Source organism: Stegodyphus dumicola, chromosome 4, assembly GCF_044657685.1.
Source record: "Stegodyphus dumicola isolate Sdum_Otavi_A_Nest chromosome 4, ASM4465768v1".
Taxonomy (NCBI): Eukaryota; Metazoa; Arthropoda; class Arachnida; order Araneae; family Eresidae; genus Stegodyphus; species Stegodyphus dumicola.
The window spans coordinates 55,685,136-55,697,662 of record NC_140771.1 but is presented as its reverse complement, the minus strand read 5'-3'; the positions used below and the strand labels follow the sequence as shown (position 1 = coordinate 55,697,662).

General features: G+C 30.0%; 1 protein-coding gene across 1 annotated transcript in view; it reads left to right on the top strand.

Moving 5' to 3' along the window:
- The window catches only part of mRpL20 (mitochondrial ribosomal protein L20), a 44,080-nt gene that overhangs the window by 27,371 nt on the left and 4,182 nt on the right, over positions 1–12,527 (top strand). Inside the window, exons 4-5 of the mRNA XM_035365077.2 lie at positions 4,829–4,894; positions 5,488–5,617. Of these exons, the coding sequence (XP_035220968.1) occupies positions 4,829–4,894; positions 5,488–5,592 (171 nt within the window). The 3' untranslated portion in view covers positions 5,593–5,617. The remainder of the gene's footprint in view (positions 1–4,828; positions 4,895–5,487; positions 5,618–12,527) is intronic.

Here is a 12,527-nt window from a genome sequence, read left to right as displayed (position 1 = left end):
TTCACTTATATCATCATAAAATTGCGGACACTCGGCTGCACGCTCGGCAGCATCGGCTATCTAGGAAACGCATTTCCTTGTTGTTCTCTTTAACCCATTAAAGAGCCTGCCTCTCGGAACAAAATGCTTTGAAAATGTCCGTGTTGTCAGTTAACAAACCCCTCCAAAAAAAAATCGCTTTCATTTTCTGAAATCTCTCTAAGATGGCCCAGCCTAGGGCAGTATGTTTGCTTCTAATTAGTGTGATGGATAAGCCATAAAATTGCCTCCCCACTATTGAATGGCAAAGAAGTACTTGTTGCGTTAGTTTCGTCTCTCCTCTTTCTTTGTTCTTGTAGCTTGTAGACTTGTTTCTTTTAATATGTGATGTCCGAATTTTCCGAAATCTTTTTAGAATTTTAGCTTCCAAGCTTCTAAATTTTTAATTATTCGACATGTTCCAAGCTTCTAAATTTTTAATTATTCGATAAGATCATTATTTATTTTGCTAAACATTTCTTTTACTATTTACTTATCTATTTTATTTAGTTTTAGTAGGCCAATTCATTTGGGGAAATTAAATTTTAATCCATTTTTTTACTGACGCAATTTTCTTCATATAAGTCCATATATATTTAACATAAGAGTACAATATTTATCAGGAATTTTTGGAACATTTGGCATATGTATGTATATTTTAGCGTTGAATTTTTTCCACAAGTTGTTCGTTAAAAGTCGAGCTCATCCTCGTAAACGCTTGATCTTTTCAGCATGGACTTGGCAAGCAATAATCTTCCTAATGTTTTTTGGGATTTTATAGCAATTTCTAGAATTTTGGTGGTTTTCTACAAATATTTTGGTAGCTACTAATGTTCAATTTAAAACCAAAAATGTATTCCTTCATTGATTTGAGAGATCGCATCTCAACTTGAAATGGAAGTTTAAATGAATTTGATACAATCTTACCACAGACTAGAAAGAATTATTTCTCTGTGTTGATGGTGTTATGTAGCGAATTTCAATTATGTGTTTTAAGTTATTATTATTCTAATATTTTTATTTGTATTCATGTGTATTTTAATCTGGAAAAAAAGTATTCTTAAGCTCTTAAGGTTTTATTTAACTCGTTATTCTTGAGTAGGAATTGTAACAAAGGCGAAAGACGGTTGCAAGGAAACACATCTGGTTGATTGGTTTATGGCCTTTTTATTAACAGTGGAGGCAGTAGGGTCCTTTTAACTCATGGCGTGTGAAACGGAAATTGTCTTCCTGTCGCTTTGTAAAGTTTGCAGTTTTGCGTACTTCAAGACAGTGGGGGTTAGGTAATTAGATGCTCGTAAAGCTTAGTTTCGCTTGTTAGTTGGGGGGGTCTATTTTTTTTCTCACGTTGTGAGTACAGATGTTTTTCGGATTGCATTGTCAGATTTTCTGGTGTTTGATTCGTCATGGGTGTGTCATTTTCTCAATTTAGATAACGTAAAATTCTGGGATTGGTTAAATTTAATTAGTGTGCTCATGATTTTCACCAGTTTATTTCTCAATTTGATTTTAGGGTTAATCCGGAATAAACACAACGCAAATTAGAATAGGTTATTGATACTAGTATGTTATGGTAGAAATGAGTATTTTTATTGTTGTGGTCAACTGGTAGGGTACCTTTCAGGCACTTTCAAAACGACACAACAAAATTTATGAAAATTTAAGGGGTGCTTTAATACCTTATTTCTTTATAACTTAAACTTAACTGACTGACTGGAGTGCTGGATAAATTAACAAAAAAAAAAAAAAAAAAAAAAAAAAAAAAAAAAAAAATATTAAATATCAAATAATTCACGTTCAAAATCTAATTCATAATATTCATATATCATTTCAACATTCTTATAAACATTCGTATAGTGGTAGTACAATTTAACTTTTAGGTTTGCGTTGTGAGTACCCTATGCCAAGGAAAAATCAATAACCCCAAATTCAATTAAACTCCATGTTTCTTAAAAGCCTTCTGGCTCAAACAAATGGAGGGACATGACAGACCACAGTAAAATATACACAACATAAATACACAAATACAATTAAATTTTAAACACACATTTATTAAATTCTTGACTATTTTATGTAATTAAATAATGGGTAACTGATCAGTAATCCTACCACATATTTTTCTAAGCCAAAATAACACATAATACTACACCAAATTACAGCTTACATTAATTAAGATTAACATTATTTTTTTCAAATTAAGTAGGTGTAACAAAATTTAATCCTCTTAAAATTGGCATTCACTTGAAATTATAAATAACTTCTCAATTTTACTAACGGTAATATTTAATTTATATAAGTAATAACAATATACAAGTAGATAAATCATTATTAACTGTTCTGCATTCGGGAACACTAAGAAAGAGAGAGAGAGAGAAAATATACTTAAAAATTTCACTCACAGATGGAAAACAGTTTTTCCTGATTATCAGGATCCTTAGTGTCCAATCCACATGGAAATGAGCCAAGCCCATTTTTCTTTCTGTGACAACCCTTTCTGAAGCGTCTAAAAATCATTAGGAATCACGAGTGGAAATTACAGTCTAATAATTCTTCAAACAGCCAGGAATCGCTTTATCTGTCCATTAGGTGGGAACCAGTAGTCCAATTCAGAAGGTTCTTTATTTCAATTCAATAACAGGTAGCTGAATATACACCAGTTTTTAGCACAAGTCTAATAATTCTTCAAACAGCCAGGAATCGCTTTATCTGTCCATTAGGTGGGAACCAGTAGTTCAATTCAGAAGGTTCTTTATTTCAATTCAATAACAGGTAGCTGAATATACACCAGTTTTTAGCACAATCACGTGCATCATCGAAGCGGCGAGGCAACATTTATGCTGAATGTTTCGGAAAAAGGCTCTTGGAGATTAACCGGCGATTCAGGTGAAGAGAGAAAATCTGTGCTAAATTTTCTTGGTAGATTTTTCTCTATACATCTCAATCAGCTCTCAGTAAAAATGCTCTTTGCAGCTCGCACACATTTCTTTAGACATCTCGCAGGAAAATGTTCCTTGCATCTCTCACACAAAACTTAACATCTCACAGAAAAGAAGAATCCACTAGAGCAAAGAGAAACGGTACCCAGTCCCTCTGGCTCAGGAAGCCCGCAGCAGAGCAAAGCGCCCCACGATCTTTCTTTCTCTTTCACATCGCGGCTGCCCGAAATAAATAAATAAATTAAATCTGAAAGCTTTCAAATTTTATTTATTTGTTTCTGTTATTAAATACATAGCATAATTAAAAAGCTGATGCCAGCAATTTTTGCAATTGCTGTGTGCATATTCTAAAAGTCTAACTTTAGCATGTTTACATTCAGTCTGTAAATTTAAAGTGAAATTAAAATGAATGCCATACTAGCAAAGATTTGCCTATCAGCGTGGTATGTAAAGTCCTACAGAGCATTTTGCGCTGTTATCCATATAAGATAACTCACTTACAACAGTTGCTACTACTAGCAAGGATATAGGGCTTGTGCTTATCATGTTAATTATATGCATTATTAATGTGAAAATAGCATCTTAACTGCATAAAGGAAAATAGAATCATGGCAGAACTGCTTTTGCCAAATCTCTTGTAACCTTGAGGAATGCACAGCTTTCATGACCATAAAACCTAGAATTAATGGAAATGTATTTTAGTCAGGTGAATCAATTTTCATCTTGCTTCTTATTGCAGGATATGTTTATCCATGCGAAACACTTCCTGAAACATTTTATACAAGCTATCCTCCTCCATCAATGAAACATAGTAACGAAACTACGTCAATGAAACATGGTCATAATTCTAACAAATTCTATTTTTATTCCTTGAAAGGAAAGGTAACTGACAGGATGTGGGAAACCATTTTTTACCAATTTAGCTGATTTTACGGCACAGGCAGTATTTCCAGAAGGAGATATCTTTTGAATTGTAATGCTTTATTTTATATGGAAGTATCCAATTATGGTTTTAGGAAGAGAAAGAGAAAATTACATTCTTTTTGGGCGGGGCAAACAGAATCGCTAGACTTGAACATTATACAGCTGCTATCATCTGTATTGGAAAACATTATAATATCTTTTTATCTGTCTTGAAGCACCTCAAGGAGCTGCAGGAGTTTCTGCATGAAAGCTGGTAAATCATTTTATGCATCTAATATTTGCATGCTATACCTAAGAGGACTGAGGTTGTTTTGAATACTGAAGATGACCTTGTGTCATGTATAATACCTTTTTTCTTAGGTGTTCATGTTTTTTGTGTCCAACCCTTGCATGCATTAAAATTACAAATGCAGAAAAAATTAAATAAACTGAATGAGGTTGATTTAATAGGTGTGTAGTGAATTACATATTATTTCTATAACAAAAAATTACATTCTTTCTAAAAGCTGTTATTCATTTGATTTCTGCCTAGTAAGGGAAAGTTAGAAGTTTTTATGCCACTTTGTAAATTATGGTAAAGGGTTCCCCCCCCCCCATCCATTTTATTAAATTTGCAGAGATATGTTTTGAGCATCATTCTTGTGATTTGCAGAATTTTGTCATCTTTAATGCTATTCTCAGGTTCCACCTAAAATTTTGTAATAATTGAGCTTCAAAAAAACTGTAAAACGTCCCATGATTATATTGTTAAGTATGATATTCAATTAACTGATTTCCACAATGTATAAGTATTGATTTTTTACTCAAAAACTACCATGTGTACTAACTATGGTGCTTAAGGCTATTGCTTTCAGTCAAATAACTTTTATTTTGGTGTATAAAAGAAATATATTTATTTAATTTACTGTTTTTGAAATTATTAATTAGATGTAATCTTTTCTTTGTGACAGTGCAATATTTTACTTGGTAATGCTATTCTGCAAGACCTAGCCATCTGGGAGCCTCGTACTTTTAAGGTAAAATTTAATAAATAAACAATATAAATCAAAATCAAAAACATTTTTTATGTATAATAGTTGTCTCAAGTAATGTTCTTTTTTAATTTCTTGAATTCAAGCAATAATTTTAATTTTCAATTTTTTTAAAATTTATATTTAAGTGATTACTAATAGCTGCTTATTCGTATATTTTATTGAGAAGAACTGAAAGCATTTATTCTTTTCATAACAAATTAAAGCTCTTAACTTAATGCAATGTTTTAGGATAAAACATACACAATATTTATGAGTTACACCATGGTATTTTAAATTAAATATTCATATTTTAAATATTACTTATGTAATATTAATTGGTTTACATATCATAAAAGATATGAGAGAAATTAGTTTGATCAAATTGTTAATTATAAACTTGTATTTAAAACCCACTTCATTTCCTTATATTATGAGCATATTGTTTCCTATTTTATAAGCTATTATTTGTAACTAAAAATTACACTTAGCTGAGTTTATGAGATTTTAACAAAATTTCTGATTGAATGCCGCAATTGGATAAATATTGTCTCTAAAATGTGAACCACCGATAATTTATTTTTACTTTTCCTTCTTAGTGCTTAACAGAAGTTGCTCAAATGAAGGCAAAATTAGAAGCACCCGAGGAATTGAGTGATCGACTGAAAACTCCAGAAGGAGTGATTACAAGGGGAATGTTATAGTTGAATAACAGCTGTACAAATCTGGGTATGTTTCCTTACAATTTCAGAGTGCTGTATTCAATATAATATTAAATTATTTTGCAACATTTATCAATATTCATTACTTTAATTTGTTATAGATTTAAAATATGGGCTAATCTTTAGAATATGGTAACAGGTAGTTTGGCAACATTTTGGTAAGGTGATAAAGGTACTTTAGCAATAATCTGAGAAGCACACAGTTGGAATCACAGATTATTTTGTCTCAGAGAAATGATAGATCATGAGACATGTAATGTGACATTTTCTGGAAAATTCCAATAGGGATTTTAGCTAATAAGCACTTAGAAGCAATATCGCTGCTAAAGTGCAGAATCGCCTACTTATTTGTTTGGTGCTTTTTACAGGAGTAAGAAGAATTGGATTTTTGTCAATTTTCTTTGACTGAGAAATGTTTCTTTGACTTAGAAGTGAAAATAGGTCGATGTGTACATGGATAAAGTCAAGAGTGTGCGCAATGGCATTTTTGTGCAATTCTGGGATATTTTTTTTAAGTGAAAATAGGTCGACGTGTATATGCAATTTTTAAAAACGTGGCAAGCAGTGGGCGATTCTACACTTTTTCCCAATTTTGCACCTAATCTTTGTCATGATTAAGCACTTTTGTTCCATAAAAGTTCTAGCATAAGCGTAATTCGGCTAGCAGATTGTTCGAAAAAAAATGTTGAGTAAAAAAAAAAAAAAACATCATGCCGCCTTTACTTTGTGAAAACAAAATGGCGTCCAAAAAAAAAAAAAAAACTAGCAGGTTGCTGTATCAGGGTTGGTCACCAAAAAATCACCAAGTTACCATAATGTAAAGATTCACCAAAATATGTTTAACTATTTTCACTTTAAGAATGTAGCAAATACAACCGATTGGTGATAATAATCTTGTAATTATCTAGCAGTATTTAAGTATATTTGGAAAATTCTTTTAGAATCAAGTAAGATTTCATCAGTTTTACTATTTTCAGTTGTTCAATAGCTTAATGGACAGTTACAAAAACTCTTTTTTTTTAATAGTCAAAATGTTTTTTTACTTCTTTACTGGAAAAAAAAAAAAAAAAAAAAAAAAAAAAAATAAGCATTTTGAGTAATATAATAATAATAAATGAAAATTCTTATAGTTTATTTATATAATATATTAACATAGTAAGATAACTATATGTTATACTATCTATTATGAGTCTGCTCTGTTTCAGTGTGTATGAACACACCTACTTTTTTCTATTTATTATCATCATGGTATGCAAAATCGTTGGAAGAGGATGTTTTTTTCTTCACAGATTTGCAAGTTGGGTGTCAGATGATAATTCAGAACGATCTGTCTTACATGATATATCATTATCTGTCTTAAGTGAATATCTGATACTGTTTTCTAGTTTAGTTTGGAAATAAGCATTATTACTTCAGATTTGAACACATATCTGTGGGAAATAGATGTTAATTTTGCATTCCTTAAGAGTGTATTTTATATTTGTTTCTTTTCATGTGTCTGAAAATGGATGTTTGCCCCTGAAAGAGAGTAAAAGTTATTGCATTTAATAGTCACATATCTTTATAAGAAATATTGTTCTGTTGTGTTGAAAAATAGATTATTGAATTCTGAGCTAATGCAATAAAACTGGACATTGTCTTCGAAAAAGAAAGAAAAATGTAGGAAGGGAGAGGAGAACAGCTCTAAAGATTGATATGGTTCTTTCACTGAAATAAGAGTTATTAATTAAACATAAACCCTCAGAAACGTTTATTGGCTGCTGGTATTGATAAAGAGTTTTAACTGTATGGAATAGACTGCCAATTCTGCCAGTCAGAAGGCAAGAAAGCCAGTGGCTGTACAATTTTGAATAAATTGATTGAAGCAAAAACAGATTAACATAGGCTAAAAAATGTTAAATCTTGGATAACAGATGGATTAGAGTGATTTCAACAGAGAGATTTATTTATTATTTATTTAAAATTATACACTAACTAGTATTAGGGAACCAATGATAAAGTAATAATACCTCAACATACTCACCAAAATTTACAGTACTTTCAAAAACAAGTTTTTTTTTTGGGGGGGGGGGGGGGTAACAGATAATACTTAGTCCCTATTGAGGAAATTAGAAATTATATATTAAAAAAAAAAAAAAAAAGAACTTTACTATAAAAATTTAAATTGTAGAACTTTGCCAGCAGACATTTCAGCATGAGTTGGTTCTATGCCACAATTTAAAATCTCTCAAAAAATTCATATCGGGAAACAATGATTGACTGGGAAGTTCTTTCCCTTTAAACCTCATTAAAAATATTGTAGAATATTCTATAAAAAAGAACTCTTCAACAAACAGCATATATATATATGTGTGTGTGTGTGTGTAATGTTTATGGGTATGTAAACATATATATATTATATGTATACGTTCATCGCCATGCTACTCTTAACTAATTATTCTTGCTCTACATCTCTTTCAAAATTTGTCATCTTTTTGACACACACACATATATGCAAGATATAACAAAATATGATAGCTGTTTCAAAAAAATAATTGACGAACCTCAAAATTAACATTCTAAATTTGGTAATCTGCCCCTAAATTCATCTCTTCTCACAGGTTCCAGACTTTTCAATCTTATGTAACGTTTTAATGCAGATGCCTCTCGTCCAATTAAATTAATTCTAAACCAAAACTGTCAACTGAAACTTCAGCCTTCTTGCTACGAAAGTACTATAACCTTTCCTTTTTTCCGCGTTAGTTCTCCTGCTGGTAAGACGCTTTTGCTGCCGCTTACTTGCTTAAGGTGACGTCGTACTTCAAAATGGGAGTTATTCTATTCACATATTATTAAGAAGTATCTTATCTGAAAAAGGATGATTTTGATATGCATGGAAAAAATAAAGTTGTGATTTTTCAAGATATGTTGTGCTAAATTGCGTCATCATGCTTTCCACTCTGCCACCTTCAAGCCACTACGGTCTTCTCGGTCATCTACGCAGTATCGTAAGCTGTTGGGAGGTCCACTGCTTTCATCTACGCATTTGAATTCATTACATATTTATAAAAAGTCGACAGGATTAACCTGGTGAAAGTTTTCACGAATGGATTTCGAACTCTACAGCCTCAAACTACCAGTGAATCATCAAATTCGTTTCCGGTGTGTGATTTAACGGCATATTTTAAAAGTGCTATGAAATCATCGAGTATCTGTAAGTTCGAAATCGAAAGTGTTCGGAATCAAGGTCAGTGTCGCCAACGTAGTGAAGTATGGTTAATCGTTTTGCTTGCTTCGAATATTCGCAGTGTTTATGCATCTCCGATCATCGCGTAGAAAGTAAATTAAACATCCAAAGTGCTTTAAGAGCAGCAACCTCATGAGGGAAAGAGTGTTTTGTGCACATTTTGCGTTTTTCAGTGCTCTTATTCAAAGAATGGAATATTATCAAAAGTTATTAATGTGCTATTGAAGTGGTATTAAGTTCCAAAATGAGTAAATTACGTTTTAAAAAAAAAAAAAGAAGAAAAAAAAAACTTTGTGTTTATAGGTTATTGTATTATGATTTATTTATGATAAAGTTTTGCTTAAGTCATTTTAAAATCAAAGTTAATAATTCAAACATTTTATGATTTATTTAAAATGTAGTTTTGTATTTCTGAATTGGGAAAAAGAAATTATTGAATTTGGTAAAAATTAGGAATGTTTTACTTAGGGAAGGTTTCTAATGCGAATAATATTTTTGTACTATTGTTTAAGATTTTTTTTTGAATTTTTACTGTATTTTAAGAATGAAATTATTGTTTGAAAATTTTAAATTCTAGGAATTTCTTTAATGTTTTTATGATAAACGTTGAAGGCTCTCACCTTATGAAAAAATACATTTTTTTAATCTAAGAATTTTTTTTTTCATAAAATGGAGTCTGTTTTTAATATTCGTATGGAATGACAGCAGTTCGTTAAAGGCCAGTTGCCTCTATAGAAGGAACGGAGTACTTTTCTACAGTAACTGCTAATTTGGCACATCATCTTCTGGCCACTGGTAAAGAATATTAAACACCAGTTTGCTCAACTGATAAACCAATATGATGGAAATGCTAGTATTTTGATAAAGTTGTGGAGTCTTCAAGTTTTGTAAAGAATAAGTAAATTTTAAAATGTCTTAATAATAGTGAAAAATTTGAAATTGTGTTTATGAATGGTGTTTTACAAAATTTTTATATTTTAAAATGCCTTCCTTGAAAAACATAATTAAATAATATGAAAATTGGCATCTTAATTTGTAATATAATAGAAATATTTTCATCAACAAAAATTTGAAAGAATTTTATTTAAACATTTAGTTTGTGTAAATATTTGAACTTTTACTGTGTGGAAATTTCAAGAACTTTACAAAATTTCATTGACATTCTTACTTCAGAACTCTAAAATATGCTATTGTTTAAAAATAATACAGTGCTAAGATTCATAATTTAATTCAAAATTTTATGACTTTCAATGAAATGTCAAAATATCGGTCAAAATTTTATGACAATAATTTTTTGTTTAAAAGTTAATATGTTTGTATTTTCAAAATTAATATCTTTCACATTTTGCTGCTCTAATGCTTGTTTTTCCACCCTGCTCACCCAACTTTTCTTTTGAAGGGGGGATATGTAAAATATAACAAAATATGATAGCTGTTTCAAAAAAAATAATTGACGAACCTCAAAATTAATATTCTAAATTTGGTAATCTGCCCCTAAATTCATCTCTTCTCACAGGTTCCAGACTTTGACAATAAGAAAAGTAAACAAAGGAAATTTGTTTTAATGCAAAATTTACCATCAGTTAGTGAACCTTTTGAAATATTATCTATTGATACTGTAGGTGGTTTAAATTATTATAATTCTACTAAAAAGTATATTCACATAATTATTGATCATGCAACTAGATATATATATCTGGACTTTTGCTTCTAAAAGTGTAACTGCAGATACTTATATCAAATGCTTAAAACAAATTTTCCAAATTCAGGTCCCTAAAAAGATTTTAAGTGATAGGAACGCTGCTTTTACATCTTCAAAATTTAAGCACTTTTTAAGGAATCATAATGTAAAACAATTGCTAACTACTGCAAATAGACCCCAAACTAATGGTAAAATTGAATGTGTTAATCAGACTATTATAACTAGATTAAAATGTAAACTAAATTCTTATCAAGGTAATATAGCATGGACAAAATTATTACCCCAAGTAACTGAAGAGTATAATAATAACCCTCATTCTGTAACAAAATTCCCTCCACCATATTTAATGTATGGAAAATTACCTTATGATTCCTTAATTCAAAATCAAGAATTGTATCCGTCAATAGAAGAAGCTAGAAAAATAGCTCAGATCTGATGATTATCGTAATGTAAATAAAGAAAGATATGATACTCATTTTAAACCTAGTAATTTTAAAATTGGTGATTTAGTAATGTATGAAGAATTTCAATACCCTAATACACGTAAATTATCTCCTCCATTCTCAGGACCTTATAAAATTTTAAAACAATATTCTGAAGTTACTTATAAAATTGATAAACCTAATCCTTTAACTAAAAAGAAATCAGAAATTGTTCATTCAACTACATTAAGACCTTTTAATCCAGCAAATGAGTTTAAGTTAACTGTTAGAAATAGTAGAATTCCTATCTTTGTTCAAAATTAAAATTAATTTTTTCAAATTTCTCTATTAAAAATCTTTCTGATTATGACTTTTAATACCTGATTTACACTTAAACCCTAATTATGACAAGTTATTTTCCCGACTATGACAAATTATTCTCCCGATCTTGACCTTTTATATTTTTCACATAATTTGAATTATTTGTAGCAAAAATTTTCTTCTTATTGTAGGATAAGCTTTTGTTTCTAATTTACAAAATTATAAAAAAGACTTTAACTTGATTATACAAGTTATCTGTCTTATAATTTTGATTTTATATGATCTTTTATTTTTCTAAAACCACTTTGAGGTAATGTACAATGCCAAAAACCAGTTACCTTGTATTAGGCAATGGAGGTTTTTCGATATTTGTACCTAGCACCCCCCAACCATCAGCAAGTAATCACGCTGATCTATTGGTGAGGACATGCCATAGTTTTAAAGGCAAAGTGTTTATGGTCTAGTGTATAATTGTACTATTTATATTGAATTGTTTTTTTTTTAATAATTATAATATTTTGTACTGAAGTGTAAAATATGTCAATCTTTAATTGCCTACGATGAAAGGAAAAAATGCACATAATATATTATTCATAAATTGTATAATCTATTTCTTTTCTAAGTTTTATCTGAAGGAAGAAAAATTTAAAATATTTTCTAATCAAAACTTATTATTATGCAAACATATTCAGCGAAAGAAATGCATCATATTTGTGAACTATCAACATGCATCATATTTGTGGACTATCTGACATTTAGAGATTTTATTTTCATTCTATTCGAACTCTTTTTATGAAAAGGACTTTCAAAAAACAAAATGGACATTTTTAACAAAATTGAGGACTTTTGTAATTATAACTTATTTATTTATCAGTATTCCATATTTATTATGTTATAGTTATAAAATTATTCATATATTGTATATTTATTTATAACTCATAGTTTTAATATTCAAAGTTTCATATGCTATAAAGTCAAAATTTTATATGAGAAAGTCATGAACTATGATAGGCCATAGTTAAAGCTTGTACGTTATGTTCTGGATGTTTTCATGTCTTTTCTCAGACTTTTGCTTAACTCCTGTACTAATGCTTTTCTCACCCCAGCCTTTTTTTTTTTTTTTTTTTTTGACGGGGGGGGGGGTGGAAGATGTAAAATATAAAAAAAATACAATGGCTTTGCTCTTTGCGAACCAGCAACGTTTAATTAATTTTCTGCAATTCAGCATCTCCCCTTAGACCATTAC